The sequence below is a fragment of the Vespula pensylvanica genome, chromosome 1 (genome assembly GCF_014466175.1).
Source record: "Vespula pensylvanica isolate Volc-1 chromosome 1, ASM1446617v1, whole genome shotgun sequence".
NCBI classification, from domain to species: Eukaryota; Metazoa; Arthropoda; class Insecta; order Hymenoptera; family Vespidae; genus Vespula; species Vespula pensylvanica.
In genome coordinates, this window is record NC_057685.1 from 4,901,266 (window position 1) to 4,918,637 (window position 17,372).

General features: G+C 29.1%; 5 protein-coding genes across 6 annotated transcripts; 2 read left to right on the forward strand and 3 right to left on the reverse strand.

The window, feature by feature from the left end:
• Positions 1 to 4: 4 nt before the first annotated feature.
• On the reverse strand, positions 5 to 2,441 carry LOC122634740 (homeobox protein ARX-like). Its single transcript, XM_043824427.1, has 3 exons — positions 1,718 to 2,441; positions 949 to 1,154; positions 5 to 776 (listed from the first exon to the last, which is right to left on the reverse strand). The coding sequence occupies exons 1-3, from the start codon at positions 1,929 to 1,931 to the stop codon at positions 450 to 452; spliced, it is 747 nt and encodes a 248-aa protein (XP_043680362.1). The 5' UTR covers positions 1,932 to 2,441; the 3' UTR covers positions 5 to 449.
• Positions 2,442 to 2,509: 68 nt separating this feature from the next.
• LOC122635278 (retinal rod rhodopsin-sensitive cGMP 3',5'-cyclic phosphodiesterase subunit delta) lies at positions 2,510 to 3,827 on the reverse strand. The gene is made up of 4 exons (XM_043825725.1): positions 3,667 to 3,827; positions 3,439 to 3,501; positions 3,081 to 3,338; positions 2,510 to 3,014 (listed from the first exon to the last, which is right to left on the reverse strand). Exons 1-4 carry the CDS (start codon positions 3,705 to 3,707, stop codon positions 2,933 to 2,935), a joined length of 444 nt encoding a protein of 147 aa, XP_043681660.1. The 5' UTR covers positions 3,708 to 3,827; the 3' UTR covers positions 2,510 to 2,932.
• A 132-nt stretch (positions 3,828 to 3,959) lies between these two features.
• LOC122633083 (MATH and LRR domain-containing protein PFE0570w) lies at positions 3,960 to 6,805 on the forward strand. The gene is made up of 4 exons (XM_043821034.1): positions 3,960 to 4,212; positions 4,372 to 4,494; positions 4,575 to 4,758; positions 4,842 to 6,805. Exons 1-4 carry the CDS (start codon positions 4,140 to 4,142, stop codon positions 6,646 to 6,648), a joined length of 2,187 nt encoding a protein of 728 aa, XP_043676969.1. The 5' UTR covers positions 3,960 to 4,139; the 3' UTR covers positions 6,649 to 6,805.
• A 1,385-nt stretch (positions 6,806 to 8,190) lies between these two features.
• LOC122633685 (CTTNBP2 N-terminal-like protein) lies at positions 8,191 to 15,352 on the reverse strand. Of its 2 annotated transcripts, XM_043822329.1 has the most exons (9): positions 14,716 to 15,352; positions 14,358 to 14,459; positions 13,697 to 13,921; positions 12,980 to 13,601; positions 12,818 to 12,913; positions 12,509 to 12,618; positions 12,321 to 12,359; positions 9,956 to 10,324; positions 8,191 to 9,762 (listed from the first exon to the last, which is right to left on the reverse strand). In XM_043822329.1, exons 1-9 carry the CDS (start codon positions 14,932 to 14,934, stop codon positions 9,748 to 9,750), a joined length of 1,797 nt encoding a protein of 598 aa, XP_043678264.1. In that variant the 5' UTR covers positions 14,935 to 15,352; the 3' UTR covers positions 8,191 to 9,747. The 2 variants fall into 2 exon arrangements, with proteins under 2 accessions (XP_043678264.1, XP_043679075.1); XM_043823140.1 differs by lacking the exon at positions 12,321 to 12,359 and having other exon boundaries at positions 14,716 to 15,351.
• A 545-nt stretch (positions 15,353 to 15,897) lies between these two features.
• Positions 15,898 to 17,251, forward strand: LOC122628968 (NADH-ubiquinone oxidoreductase subunit 8). Its single transcript, XM_043811911.1, has 4 exons — positions 15,898 to 16,058; positions 16,352 to 16,598; positions 16,734 to 16,926; positions 16,991 to 17,251. The coding sequence occupies exons 1-4, from the start codon at positions 16,031 to 16,033 to the stop codon at positions 17,120 to 17,122; spliced, it is 600 nt and encodes a 199-aa protein (XP_043667846.1). The 5' UTR covers positions 15,898 to 16,030; the 3' UTR covers positions 17,123 to 17,251.
• The last annotated feature ends 121 nt before the right edge of the window (positions 17,252 to 17,372 follow it).

Sequence of the window (17,372 nt, forward strand, 5' to 3'; positions counted from 1 at the left end):
AATGTAGCGTCATATCGGTAACTTTATTAATTGTCGTTAACTTAATCTTATTGTTCTTTCCAAATTTATAATGGCTATTAACATACATCCTTTATTGCATTTTGATCATATCCAGGCTTATTAAGCGAGAAAAAGTTTTAAGTATAAGCCTTTTCTTACAAAATCTATATAACAATACTCAAAATACATTGCTTCTTTATCTATTATCTGGATATCTCGTCAGTCTCTAGTTACTTTTGAGATACATTCAAGGTACCTTTTTTGGTCCACTTAATTCCATCTTATCAATATATTGCACAAAATACAATACATTTTTTCTTGACTAATTGTATTGCCGCACTTATTCATATAAGATAATTTTAATTCTTTTAATCAAAGAACGTTATGTAGATTGATGTTTCGAAATTAGGAAACTACAAGATTTTATTTTTTGAGGGGATTTTGTATCATTAAGAACGCGATGTTTTTAATTGTAAAAGCTCAGGATCTAGTAATGGATTGTCATCTGTTTCTTGTTCCGGTGGCTTATTCATACCATTTACTACAAGAGGAGAAGCCGTGGCTGTGTTGCTATATGGTGAAAAACCAGCCCATTCCATTCCAAGGTAAATAGGTGGTGGGCTACCTAATGGTGGTTCAAGTAATAAATGATCAGATTGCTGTTGCTGTTGCACTTCTTGACAATCCGATGTGGGAAGATAAGATGTTAGGTGAGTTGCAACTTTACACTGCTTCTCCTGTTTTCGCCATTTGGCTCGTCTATTTTGAAACCATACCTAAAAAAAAAAAAAAGTATTTTCAAATACGCATATAAAAATATTGATATTGTCTTATATATGTATATAAAATATGCATAAGACAATATTGAGGTAATTGATTAATTTTACGTTTTTCCAGATAAGTGTTTAGTGCAATACGATATAACAAGATATTTAGAAGACGTACTACCTGAACTCTAGCCTCGGTTAATTTTATCCTCAGGGCAAGTTCCTCTCTGAAGAAAACATCAGGATAATGCGTTTTCTGAAACGCCCTTTCCAATTCTTCTAATTGAAAATTTGTAAAAGTGGTACGGTATCTTCGCTGCTTTCTTTTGCCAGTTCCTCCGGACGATTGTCTGTCTTCGTTCCCAGGACTTGGCGAAAAATCGTATGCTGTATACACAAATGTAACAAATCTAATTCACTAACTTTTGCGTTAAACATTTAAGATACACGACAAAAATCAGAAACATATTTCAGAGAGTGAATATCGTATTTCTTCGATTTGATGTAAATTTACGATTAGATAACTTCGAGGATATCGAGACACAGTCTTTTACGGTAAAGTTTTGTACACTCGAGATTTCAAATTGAATACACTTTTGATAATGTATAAACGTATCCTATATTTTTGAATATATGAAATTATTCATAGTCACGCAAGCTCGTATATAATGTCGTTAACATTTAGGAAACACTCGGAAAGAGATGAACCACGCTCCCGTCGCAGTCGTCGGTACATCATGTTTAATCTCGTTGCATTCATCATTGAGTAAAACGGTTCATAACAGTTAAACTGATTATCACTAATTCTATTTAAAAAAAGGGCTGCCTATCCGCTTAATGCATTTAGCAATAATTTAATTGAGTCTCTCTCTACCCCAACTTGCAGGCCGACATGTAGAGAGAGAGAAGCAGTTAATTAAATCAGATCCGGGGTAGCAGGGTGCACTTACTGAATTTTGTAGGAAAGCAAACCGACGAAGATTGTGTGCTCATCAGACCGGCCAGAGCAGTTGACTGTAGGTCTCCTCCAGAATTGATCTCGTCGTTAGCTCCTCCGGAGGCGACGATCGCACCGGTAGATACCAAAGGGTCACGCGGTGCACCAACCAAAAATAATTGTCTACTGCCCTCATTACCGCTTTCGTCTTCTTCTTTCAAATCCATTTTTTGTAAAAAGAATATTCACTTTGTTTGCCCTTCTTTAAATTTATACTTTTCTTTCACTTGATTCTTTATTTTTTTTAAAGGCCAACAGAGTAACAGCCTGGCAGAAGATACGCAAATGGTAATCGAATCACTACGTGGTTGAGAACTTCGTTTGGATAGGCAAGCAGCTCTGCAACTCTACCGTTTCTTTCCTCTCTTTTCCTCCTTTTTTTCTTACACCTGTACGTGGTAGAAAGAGAGAGAGAGCGAGAGTAGGGGACGCGGAGTATATTCAACGTGAACTCCCTCAAGAGGGGTAGTGAAGCCCCAAAAATGTATTGCTTGTACACCACGAATCAATAGTACGGGTGTACAGTACAAAAAAGTATATCTGATTTCTATATCGCTCGTTGGGCTTTACTTATAAGACTATAATTCATCGCAGTTGAAATAATGACGCTTCTTCATATTACAGAAATATTTGCGAAAGTACGTATAGTACGTACGATACTTTCGCAATCCCCTTCACATCTTTTTTTTTTTAATTTAACGGTCTTGATCTTAAAATGGTTAATGTATATACGAAAAAGTTGTCATTTTTGTTACTTACGACATTTATTTTTTTTTGCTGTAGTGTATTCCAATATATACAAAATTTATAGTATAATTATACCTGAAGAGTAAAATTTCTGTGTGTGGGTGCCTTAAGTATATACTAGAATTATAATAGAATATCGTAAACTATTACAATTATAATAATTATTTTATATAGCAAAACATTTTGAAGAAAATACGTCTTGATACATATAAAAAATAAAATTGTGCACATAGCATTGCAGAATTTTAAAATAGTGAATAAATTTTGCATAATAGATATCTGTTACTATGAGAGTGCATAATAAATTCTAAAGATAAAACTGTAGATAATAAGAACCCTGTGTCACATTACACAAATGTGACAAAAATTTTTAATATAATGATTGGTCCCAGATCCCAATATGGACCAAATATCAAGCATTTTATACGTAAAACAGCCGTACGCGACTAGTTGACACTAATAAGTCGTCATCAAAAAATTTTGTTTCTATCACCACATTGCCACTGTTTGTAAAAAAAAAATCAGTATTAATTAAATGTCTTTTTTTTTTCGATATAGAACTAACTTACTTCAATACATTAGCGGGCATCATTTGACTTTCTGGAGCTGCTTGAATCAAGCTCTGCCACGTATTTGTACTATTTGGAATAACAAATCCGAATTCGAAAAACCATTCCTCCAAGCAACGACCTTTGAATAGTACTTTTTGTTCCAATCTAAACCTTTCCATTGGTTCTGCAGAACTGAAATTAATTTCTCTAGATACTGCACGACATTTCAGAATCTTTTTTGGTACTCGTGCTTCATGTTCAACGTCAGGAATAGATCTACAATTAAATAATACAATAAATTTAATGATTCTCTTTTTTGATACAAGAGCACTAAATTGTACACTTATTTATAGGTTATGAGAACTCGGATGCTCACAAATCTTCATTGCCTTGCCACAAAATTTTCCCACTATCGGCATCTCTTAAATTCATCCAATTACTATAATTAATTCAGTAATTAAGAAAAATAACACCATAAAAAGAGAAATATTATGTTACGAAAACTCCGTTTTGACAGTTGATCTTAACCTATGTATGTATCTTCGTAAAGTTTGCCGAATGTATAAGATCATATCGTAAATTTGATCTTTAATAAAAAGGATACACTTGAAAACCTTTGAGTATGTCTTCACCTCGAGATGGCATATTTAAATAGATATGATTATAAAATAATTATAGTATATATACAGATACAAGATACAAAACGTTCAAACATCCATCATACTTGAAAATTGTAAACAACACTTAACTATAAAAATCAAACACGGACGAGAGAACAACTACTTCTTTTAAATCAGTTGGTACAACAGATTACTTTTGTATCCACTTAGAAATATCTAGTTACCTATATCATTAGATAATTTATCGATCTATGTTTAATAGATATTAGCTGTATCGACCTACACGTAACAATTATCTATTCTATCGATACTAACTCATGGCGTTGTCTTATACTGATCTTTTTACACACGTGTCAAATATAACAGTTTTATCGACTTAACTAACCAAATTAAAACTCAAAAGATTTAAAATAATTGTTTATAGTTTCTTTTAAAAGAATCTATTATCAAATAAAATATGGCTATGCTTGCGGAACCTCGTCGAAAGCAAAAATGGATGCTGAATCCACGTGGAAAGGATTGGTCTAATGGTATAAAAAAAATAATAAGATACTATAAGAATAAATTAACAATGCGAGTTACTCTTTTTTGTAATTTATTTGTAACTTAATCATAATTTTTATTTATTGTTAGATGTTAGATGTCAGATATAACTTAATATGTTTTAATCTGAATATATCATATTTTAGATACAAATAAATTTGGACAAAGAATGTTAGAAAAAATGGGTTGGACAACTGGTAAAGGTCTTGGTATTAACGAGCAGGGTACAACACAGCATGTGAAAGTTAAAGTAAAAAATGACACAGTTGGTGTGTAATATCATAGAAGCATATTGTATTACACAAATGTATATATTACATAAATCTATTTAAGTTTTTATCTTTTGAAGGTATTGGTTTTAAAAATGAGCAAGACGAGGCATGGACGGAACATCAAAAGGCATTTGATAGTTTTTTGAATCTTTTACAAGAAAATCAAGACTCTAACTTAATAAAAAAAACAAATACAGAAAATTCTGTAACCAGTACTCAATCATTAGAATTGAAATCTAAACAAAGTCGTGCACGTGTACAGTATGGATATTATATTACTGTTATTATAAGATACAGATGTTTAATATGTTTCAGTTTTAATCGGAAAATATTTCACTTTACAGCTATCAAAAATTTACACGTGGAAAAGATGTAAAGAAATACAGTGCAAAGGATTTAGCTGATATACTTGGAAGTAGACATATTCTAAATAAGGAAAGTAAAGTTGAAGGACTGCAGGAAAATGATGCGAACATTACCAATGCTGCACATGTTGAAAATATTACAGGAGGTACAGTTACTATAAATAGGGGCAGTATTACTGATTATTTTAAAAAAAAAACCTCACATTTTCTTAAAGACAAGGAAAACAATACAAGTTGTATGGATGTATCTAACAATGAAACTGAACAATACAGAGGTTTTGGATTTGTATCCAAAAGTCCTAATCATAAACAAACTAATAAGTCAAAGCTTGAATGCAATTATACTTTTGATAATCCTGCTTTAGATTTACATAATAGTGATGATGTACTCGAAGAAACTACAAAATGCATGAACAAGAGAAAAGGAGAATCTTCAGATATACAAAATTTAGGTTATGAACAAAACTTTGCAAAAAAGATAAAAATTGATACTAATGATAAACATTGTAAGGAAGGTTTTATAAATATGGCTCTTGATTTAGATACTGATGTTAATGAAAGTCATGTAACTAGTAAATTTGAAGTGTCAAGAGTAAAGCTTGGTCTTACAAATGATGCATTAGATTTAACTGATGAGATACACGAGAAAAAGCGAGTAACATTTAATAATCATGTGGAATATAGTACAGATTCTAGTAAGAAAAAGAAACATACTGGTACATTGGATAAATTTGAAGTTGATTCTAAGAAACGTAAAAAGAAACAAAAACAATTTGTTGATGTTAATCTTTCGAATAAAATTGGTTTCATTAATGAAGCATTGGACATTAATTCAATGTCCCAAGAGTTAAAAGATAATAAAGTTAATGAGTGTAAAAGTAAAAAGAATAAAAAGCAGAAACAACGAAGAATATTTAATCTTGAAACAATAGAAGAAACGTCAGAAGAAGCAGGTACAAATAATAGTAGAGAAGTTGAAAACTCGGATAAAAATTTAGATGCAAATCTAACTAATGAAGAATCTACGTATGAAGAAAATAATATAGATATAAAGAAAAAGAAGAGGAAGAGTAAAAATAAAAAACAAGAAACCATAATAGTGACTGATGACATTGATGACACAATTACTTACATACCAGAAAACGTAAATTGTTCGCAAAAAAAAGAAAAAAAAAAGAAAAGTAAACGTATAGCAATGGGTGATGATGTTACTTGTGAGGAAATTACAGAAAAAACAAGATGTAAAAAGAAATTTACAAAGAAACATGAACATGAAGAAAATGTAACAAATGTACCATTAGACGAAAATGAAGAACATGTAGTTATTGAAGAAACTATAGTTGATGATAAGTCTACAGAAAAATCAAAACACAAGCGGACACGTAATAAAAAACGTATAAATGAAGATCTAGAATGTGAATTGGAAGATAGCAAAAATAAAGAAGTACCTTGTACAAAGATACAAGATAACGACGAAAGAGTTAAAGTAAAAGCAAAAATTAAAAATGATAAAATCAACCAAAACGCTTTTGATGATACAAATAAAAATGATAGTACAGTCGAAAAAAATGTTAACGATATAGAAATGCAATTACAGGGTGTGGAACATTCGAAAATAAATCCTGAAGAAAATATGACAGTAACAAAAAATAGAAATTTTTGTATAGAAAACCCAAAAATGTCTAAAAGAATATTGAAATTATTTTTCGATTTAGATTATATATCAGACTTTCCAGGTTCTAATATAGATAAAATAAAAGGTTATGGTGCGGATATAACTCAATAATTTGAGATTGTTCACTACTAGTAATCACGCTACTAGTAGTTACGATATAATTTATTTGTATTATGAAATATATATTGCGTTTGTAAAATGTATAATTAATTTTTATACCAAAACTTAAAACAATTGTAATTAATATACACAATAAATTATTATATTGCTTTTACATTATATTATTATTTGTTTGTTCCGAATATTTTGTTATATTTAATTTATGAAAATGAAATATAAATTTAGGAAGTGACAATTTTTTGATAATATGTAAAAAAACAAAAAGAAAGTGCCAGGTACCTTTAATTAATTTATGCAAAACTTATTCGCATTAATATTATTATAATCTGTATATTTCTACCATCGTGGTATGAATTCATCTTCCGTAGAATGATTGATTAGCGAAAATTCAGATATTGACTCAGATCGAATATATTGTTAGAAATTCGGTTCATCATCAAGAGATTAAAATTTTACACGAAGCTTATGATAATAATAAGTTTCTTTTTTATGAATCGAGCAACGCCGGTAATAGTAGATTATTGTTTTACCAATCAGATATAAATGTCGATAATAGTCATCCCCTATTTTATCTATCTAATGAAAATTATCGGTAACAGCAGAATTATTTTATCAACCAAATATAAAATTGTCGTTTTTCACTTCATTTCCTCCGTATTATCGTCGTGATTGTTATTATTATATTTTACTATTATTATTATTATTATTATCTTCATTATCATTATCCGTATCATACTATTCTTACTTATTCTTTTAAATTATCATTATTATTATTATTATTATCATCTTTATTATTATTTTGATCAATATATTATTAGATAAGATATGTCTTTATTGAAAGTTGTAATCGACTTTCAAATCTTTTTATGTTAGCATAATATAAACAAAAATCTAGAAATTAAAAATAATATTATAGTTAACAGAAAACTTACAAGTTAGATCCTCATACGAGAAAATATAAAATCTTTTGATAAAATAAAATATAGAATATAAAATTAAATAAAATATAAGTTCTTTTCTACCTTTCGGTTAGATAAATAAATTTTTATCTTAAAATAGATATCATTAGAAATACATGTTTGCAAGCATGAGGATTTGAAAAGCTTTAAATAATAATATTATAAAAAAATTAATTGTGTAAGCAAACATACAATTAAAAAATTTATATTTAAATTATATCTAAGTTATATTAAAATTACATTTAAATTGTATCACAAAAATAAAAGATATTAAAAAAAGTTGAAAAATATCAATTCATAGGTTAAAGAACAAATAACGATAATTATTACGAAAACTCATGTTCATCAATCGAATAAGTACCATACATACAAGATCTTCGAAAATGTTAATTTGCAAACATTGATGTTTATTTAATTCCTTGCATTGTTATAGTCAATGACAATGATTGAGTTAAAAAAAGTTAGATCAATGTGGAAGACAACAAATGCATTGATGACAATTGTAAAAATTTCTAAAAGAATGATGCTGAAACTCAACCATTGCACTATAAAAAAAATATCATTACCATAGAAAGATATGTAAGTTAAACTTTATTAATCATAAACTTGTATAATCATTATGAGATTATATTCACTTATTTCCCACGCTGTGTAAAGTCGAATCTGATACGAAAATTTACAGGGGTAATAACAGAAAGAAATATAATAAATCATGAAGATAAACCACATTTATATATGTTCTTTTTTGATAAGTCTCACATAAAAATCATAATATGGGTACATATTAAAGTACCTCAGTATCAATTCTGTAGATCTTTTCTGTAAATTTCTTGTCAGGATGAAATAATTTTGAATTAGCATTTTTTTTTTTTTCTTTTTACAGACATACACAAGTCAAGAGTACTTAAGTAATCCTTCTAATTTTAGTCACTTCGAGTTGTTTCATTAGTAAATAACAAAAAACTCTCGGATAAGTGAAATTTACTAATACAAATATCTTCATAAAGTGCAAATCATTTTGCTTTTTTCACATATATGTATTGTCGGTGAAGCTTTTAATTGTACTCTTAACAGGCTTATTATTGTGTCATTTCATTTTGTTCCACTTTGCTTAAACATATATATGTATTAAAATTTTAATGTATCGAGAAACAAACAATGATAGTATTGTATATTCATCAAATTTGCAATGCTATTCATTCTTGTAGGTTCATACCATCTTATTTTATACTGTTATCAACATATATTACCAATGTATGCAATAAAATGAGACAAGGCAGTGATCATAGCACATACGTATTTGCATTTACTTAACTAAAAATTCTTTCATTTATCAATGTTTTATGTACTTTAATTTTCTATTGCATTAATGTCCAACGATTTTTAAAAACACAATATTTTAGATAAGACAGTACTATGCTACATTTTAAAAATGATGATTAGTTTAATAAACGTTTTATTATATTGCCCATTTCAAGATACGTATTCTTAAGAAAGAATACTTATATGATTAAGTTTAGCAGAATTGATGAGCATAGAAATGGCCTGATTGAAAAATAAAATGTTGCATAATATTATCTCTTCTAAAATGTTTGAATTATTTATGATGATTGTACTATACGTTCGTACTTATATCCGTTCTTATTTGCTGCATAATAAAACAGAATGTTAATCATGTAACTTTCACGATGTTCCGTATACAGATTTTTTAATAATATGACCTTTTACTAAAGAAATCATTTTTCCAATCTCTAATCAGACTTTATACATAAAATTTTAAGAAAGTTACGTGATCTTTACTCTGCATTAATTTATCTAACATAATATATATATTCCTAATCTAAGTATCTACGAAGTTGACCTAATGTATTTTTTTATATATTTAATTTCCACTTAAATACTCGCAAGTATACAATTGTAAGTGCAGTACTACTATGGTATATATATTTACATAAAGTGAAATTAGCTAGTATATAAATCTTCACGAATCCGAATTCTTCGTCAATCTGATAAATGGTAAAATGAAACCATTGTATATACTCCCAATATAGTTTCCAAGCATTGCTCACGATACATGATTTTTGACTTTGTAAAATTTCTATACATGATTGTGGATTTATTTGCTGATAAATCAACGTGGCTTTGTCTGAAATCATATTTCACAATCCACTGTATTTGTAAAATTTTTATTTTACATAGAATGTGTGTGTGTGTAATGACATAAGAAAATAACACATGTGCATTTGACTATCACATATATGCTAAAATATCCTGTGATATATGAAGTATATGAAAATATCTTATTATTTCTACTGTTTAAAACATGTTATATTACTGACCTCTTCGTCAGGGGCTTGAGTAGAAGCAGCTATCACTTGCTGCACCTGCAAGGGAGCAGTTCCACTTACAGGATGAGATGAGGACTGTTTACCGAATTTAACTGTATCCTGGGCTGACTGAGATAATTCTGGTCTCCTAAGATAAGCTGCCTCTTTTTTAGGTGGTACCACCGGTTTATTAGGTGGCACTGGAGGAGGAACGCCACGAGAAAGAGGTGGCTTTTTTGACGATAGTGTACCAGGTGCTTGAACGGCCTGTGTAGAACCAACGTGAAAACCATGCTTCCCTGGAGTTTGCGTTGATGGTACTAATTTTGCCATGCCACCAGTATTAGGAGGAACAGCTACAACTGGTCGTTTGTCCATAGCCTGAGAAATGAACATGTAGCACAGCCAATTTAACATTCATGAAATCAGATATAAGTATATCTCCACATGAATCCTACATATTTCCCAATATTTAAGGTAACATTGAAAAAAGATCACGCCAAGGCACCGATCCAAAGCAGGAAAATCAATAAAAAACAGAAATAATAGCAATTAAAGGTGTTGAAGGTCATGTAATATATATATATATTACAAGCAAATTCTGAAACAGTGATACAAGAATTTTTGTATTAATATAAAAATAAACAAATGATAGTGTGCAGTTAATACAGAATCTGCAAGAGGATTGAGGTATGCGATGTTTATTTATATGATGTGTCAATAGTCATAATAATTTGAAAAAACTTTGTGACTACCAATAGGATGTTTTATTTGAATGAAAATTTTAATAATAATTACTAATGAAGGTGTGTGTTCTGAAGTCTGAATCATTACTATCAAACTTGAACATAATCAAATTATAGTATTTGTCATTATATAAATAATTATATGCAATCTAAATATTTAAGCAATCTTGTCATTTTTTAAATTCAATACAATTCTAAAATTTTTCTGCTAATACATAGCTAAAGAAGGTCATAACATGATTTAAAAGTACAAATATGTTTCATGCGATAATGATTTCCGAAATGATCGTTTTTTTTTTTTTTGTTCTTTTTTTCTTGTAAACCAAACCATATAGATTTAGCAGTAGCGATTATAGGACAGCAATTAGGGAAGATAAGCAGGAAAAAATTGTAAATAAAGCTCAGAAATTAATTGCATACAACTTTTAATGAAGGACTTAATTAATGTACATACTGAATAATAATTTTATGTACATAAAATAAGAACATTATAATAAAATATTGTCCTAGGTATCGATGATATGGTAACTTATAAAAATGGCATACTAGGTGTCAGTGATATAAATATTCAAAGGTTTCATCAATATTCAATAATAATGTAAATAGGACAACCAAATCATACTTAATCAAAAATAAAAATTTCAGCATAGAATCTGTGGCATTTTTTATACTTTTTTTCTAAAGCTAGTACTTAATAATATTTAATCTATTTTTTTGGATAATCTAGATTAAAGAATAATTCGTAAGAAAAAAATTACAATAGACAAGGTTTGGAAGTATATATATATAAAATGACACTTGATGAAAAAACTATCAATGCATGATTAAATTAATTTTAAACTTTGAAGTACAATTTTAGTAAAAATTTAATCTTTTTTAATATAATGTATAAATCGAAAGAATGAAAAATTATGCTAATAGAAAAAATAGATTTACTCACTCAATGATAAATTCTTCTTTGAATTTCATATTTTAAGATTAATACAATTTCAATGAAAATAATTAGATGCCACAGATTTTATATCTACTATGTAATGTAATATATGTACATTTATTGTGGCTATTTAATAATTACAGACTAAAACATTGTATTTGATATCTACAATGTTAAACTATAAGACTAGAGCAGGGTATAAAGCTAAAATTATCTATAGATGAATAATATACGCATTATATATTTAATGCAAATCATTTTACTAAGTGAAAACTTTCTTTTGACTAGTAGTTATAAGAAAATTTTGCTATAATCACTGAAGATAATGCTTCAGAATTATTCTTTAATATAATAAAGTTATGGTATATATACATTGAGAAAATAATGCTTTTATAGATATTTGTTTAAAAATATGTTTTATAAAACATTATCACTTTATCCTCATTGCTTATTAGCAATTTATAAAACTATCAAATATGGATTAGATGCAAAAATATTTCATATTATTTGCAATCAACTGAATTATTTTTCTTATATGTATATTTATTTCAAACTAAATTATCTTTCTTATACTTCTGAAACTTTCCTAATATAAATGATCTGTACAAATGCTAACTTTATGTTCGTACATCATCTTGTAACTATTATTTGAAGTTTCTAAATAGTAATAGTTGCTATAGAGAGCCTATATACTTACATTAGACGTTTGTGCATCATGCAGATTGCTTTTACTTTTCTTTTCACCAAAAAAGAATAATAAATCATTAAAACTTTACTGCTATTAATATAAAAATATTTTTTGTGTGCAGTACATTTTCTGTGTAAATAGGCTCTGTACAATTATTAGATTAGAGTAGAATGAGGGTGGAAATGTGAATAATTTACCTGTGTTTCCGAAGGGACTGCAGGTTCACCACTTGTTGGTGGTATATTAGGCACATACGTAACTCCACGTAATGCTTGCCCAGGTGTCACTGATCTGGCTATTCCTGTTGCTGTAAAATACAATAAAATGTGAGTTGATGATAAATATATAGTTAAAGAAAAATAATATGGAATATGTAATATCAATGTATTATGAAAATTAATCAAAACAAAGACATATAAATCTATTATTATTGCAATAACTATTGATACATCTATTTCTCTATAAAACATGTAATGTATTCTTATAATTATTATAATTATTCTTACTTGGTCCGCTGACAGGTACACTAGATACAGTTGCAGTAGGTTGAACAACTTTACTACTGACCATAGGTGTCCCAGTTCCCAGTACTGAAGTTTTAACTGAATAAAACATATAATTATAAGCTACACTATATCCTTATTTGGAATGTAAAGTATAATATGTACTTGTTTGTGATGTATTAGTCGGCCTCAGTGTTGGCATAGCAATTAAATTAGCTGGCTTTGCAGGTGGTGGTGGTGGAGTTGCCCCAATGCCTCTTGGTGGACCTCGTGCTTGCGATTCTTTCCATGCTTCTACTTCGTTTTTTAATTTCTCTAATTCTAATTCAAGATCTTTTGCTCTTTTTTCTTCTTTAATAAGAGCTTGTCTATATTGTTGTCTCTCCATATCAAACTGTGCCAATTGTTTTTCTAATTCTGCTTCCATTTGTAATGATTTCTTACTTTCTTCTTCAAGACCTTCAGCCATAGAATCTATTCTTACTTTTTCTTCGCTTAATATCTGTGCTAAATCTTCAGATCTTTTTCTCTCTTCAATATATTTCATTATTATTTTTTTACGTTCTGCCAAGAGTAAAAGTATTATTTTTTTCTGACGATTTTTCTCTTCTTCTAGCATATCAGTAATCTTTTTTAATTCAAGCTCTATTCTTTTTTTTTCTTGTTTTTCTAATTCTAATTCTTTTTTTAATCTGGTTCTTTCTATTTCAAGTCCATAAGTAATATCATCACCCTGAGCAGTATCATGCTCATGTTTACGCTTTTCTTCTTCTAGTTCTTTTATTACCTAATAAATAATAAATCTAAATATCAAGTTTTGTTACGTTTGTAGTAAACTCGATAAAGAAGAAGACGAAAGTTTATTTTAACATGAATACATACAGCTCTATGCCTTAGTTCAGCATCCTTAAGAACTTTATTCATTCTGCATTGAGTTCTCCTCTGTTGCGTTACAAGAGCCTCCAAGCTGGCAACTTGTTGATCAATTTGATTTCCTTCAGGTCCAATAACACCACCCACAATCGCAACATCACGAGCAAGTGCTGCACGTGGATCTGCTGTATTACTAAGGTACCGTGAACTAAGAAGATGTTTCATCTTCTCTGACTATACAATAAAAGGATTTACACACACATATATATATATGTAAATAGAAACAGAGATACATTTTATACTACACACACATGTATACTTATAATAATATACACAAAAACAAACAATATATTCAAAAGCAGGATTATGGAAATGCCAATAACTATTTATATTTTTATATGCTTGTTATTTATGATTTATCACAATTCTTTGAGAAAATTATTAAAAATCATTTACTAGTGATTAATAATTTAGTCTTAGAGACATAAGATGTATTATTTTATCTAGATAAAAATTAAATAAACTCTGCATAGATAATAGTCTTTGGAAATACCATAATCCAAAGTATAACGCACATAATAAAAGAAATTACATAAACTGCACCTTAATATAAAATTAAAAATAAATGAGATATATATGCGTCAATAAAATAGAAATTAGATAAAATTACTTTTAAAGCTGCTATCACAATGTCTCTAGCCTGAAGTTCTCCTTCTAGATATCCTAATAATTTTAATAAATCACTTCTATTCAACTCCATCTTTGGATTGCGCTGTAACACAAAAAACTATGATGTATACTATATTACAAAAATATTAATTTATAGTTTTCAATATTTAAAATGAAATGATTAAAGTCATCCTTTGTTTGGTAAAAAGTAATATTCGATTGAAAAAAAAAAGAAAAAAAAGGAGTGTATGAAGAAGAGCGCGTAACGCGTATTACACATACATAAACGTGAAAGAAAGATGCATCCTTTGTTTAGTAAGGTGCGATCTAAGGTTAATTTTATAAATTTATCGTAGTACCTTTAAAGTGTTAGAGGAACTTTTGTCAAGTGGTTCTATGTTATTGGACTGTTGAAGCTGTTGTTGTTGATTAGTATGCGATGATAAAGTGGAAGAAACGGATTGTGTCTTCATGGTGGTGACTGTAGTACTTGACACAACAGCTCCTGACGGACCGTCTACCGGCGGCGGGCTTGGCGAAGCCACGTTAATGATATTTTGGTTTTGCGATGCCATCATTTTTACTGCTTTGAAAGTTCTTGCTTTAAAAGTTTTCTTCTTTCAATGATGCCTAACACGGCAGCAAATCGTCTTCAATCGGTTTCTTCGTTGAAGCGTATAACGAAGAATAAACGTAAAAGCATAGGGCCGTTCAAACTTCTTGGTTCCTAATATCTTGCATTCCGTACTCATGTCGAAACTGCTGACCCCCTGCTGCAGTTAAGCCGACAAATAAATACCACATACTCGAGTAATTTTAAATCTTTTCTTTCCAATTCTCCTAACGCTTCCTTGAGCAAAGCCGATCGATCCTGCATTCGGCTTTAGCAGCTCAGACTGGCTTCGGCTCTTGACAAATCGATCATAAAGCGCAGCTCGCGGTTGAGAACTGGCCTCGTGTAAGGTGAAGCGCGATCCGCTCCTCGCCCATCATAGTTACTCCATGATCGAGAAGATATCGACGGATCGACGCGCGCGCTTAATTTCAAATTACAAAATCGTCAAATAATTAATGGAATAAATGTATAATTACATTATACATACCGATGTAGTGCCGATCTTTATCTTTTTCTTTTTGTTTCTTTTCTTTCTTTCTTTCTTTTCTTTTCTCTCTTTTTTTTTTTTTTTTTTTTGTTTAATTGAATATCTTCGCTTTTCTTTGTTCTCTCACATTTTCGTACTTTTCAAAACATTAATTTTCGAGAATTTATTATTTTTTCTTCTTATATTAATAGAATAGTCGTTAATTGAAAAAAATCTTTTATTCGATTATTCGAAATTTACCTATACTTATTTATTACTCCTTTTGTAGGAGTTCATTTATATTTCTGATTTTCGTTGTTTTAGTATTTATTAGTGTTTATGTAATTTTTTTTAATTATTTATTTGTAAGTAATCAAATTTATACTTCAAATTAATAAAGAACTTGTCTATTAAGCGCATAGACAATAGTGCGACATTAGCGCCTCTATAGGTAACAAAATTTTATCTGCAACTATCTCTTCTCGAGTTCTTGTTTCTTGTTTCGTGCTTTTTGTTTCACGAAAATATACGTACTTATGTATATGAGAATACCAAAAAGTTAGTCAACTTTGTGCAAATTGCGACTGCAATTATGGGTTCGCTACGGTTGATTCGTAATGGTATGTTAATCGTTTTACTAAATTATTTGCCAATTAATAAAGAAATTATTTAATATTTTTCTCCTTTCCGGCCATTTACGTAATTTGATATAATAATGATTTTCTAAAAAACACAAGTTTTATTATCGTTATAAGAGAGCATAATCTTTATCGGCTATTTATATAAATAAAAAAAGAAAGAAAAATGACTTCAAACGTCTTTTAAATTATGTTAATTCATTTTTCTGTTGTTGACAATGCTTTGAATAAAAGAAATGTTAACCTGTATATGAACATTTATTATCATTCTGCAGGGCCTAGGCTCATGTCTGTACCAAATATTTGGAATATGTATTCGGTACGTAACAAGTATTATTATATTAATAAAGCAGAAAAAGAAATGACCCTTGAAGAACATGGTTCCAGTTTATTTATGCTTGAACTTTTTCGTGGTCTTGGAGTTGGGTTATCTCATTTCTTTCGAGAACCAGCAACAATAAATTATCCTTTTGAAAAAGGTCCTTTGAGCCCAAGGTTTAGAGGAGAACATGCACTGAGAAGGTATTCTTATAACATAATAAGTAATTAAAGTAATAATTAGAAAAGTTATAATGATTTAGTGTTTTATTATTCCTAAAAGTATATTATCATTTATAACTATACCTGCAATTATTTGTAACATTATTTTGATAACAGGTACCCATCGGGGGAAGAAAGATGTATTGCATGTAAACTTTGTGAAGCTATATGCCCTGCTCAAGCTATTACCATTGAGGCCCAACAAAGAGAAGATGGATCTCGTCGTACTACAAGATATGATATCGATATGTCCAAATGTATTTATTGTGGTTTTTGTCAAGAAGCTTGTCCAGTAGATGCAATTGTTGAGGTACATCATTCAATTATAGAATTTAATGCAAATAATAAATATTTTTATGTATTTATAATTTTAGGGGCCAAACTTTGAATTTTCCTCTGAAACTCATGAAGAAATGCTGTATAATAAAGAGAAATTATTGAATAATGGAGACAAATGGGAATCTGAGATAGCTAGTAATATACATGCAGATCATCTTTATCGTTAATGAAGTCTGTGGTTTAATTAAACCGCACTAAAATATTTAAAAATGTTATAAAGTTTAGTATAAATGTAGCATTAGCACAGCTCAATATTTATTTAAAGTAATTAAAAATATATGATATCCTGGTGCTTATTCGACCTTGTTCTGAACTATATTCAAAACATTTTACTTTTAGGATAATAAAACAAACTTTTTCTTTTGGTTAGAGAAAAAACGATTTTATTTGAATAACTTATTCCTTTCAGTCAAATTA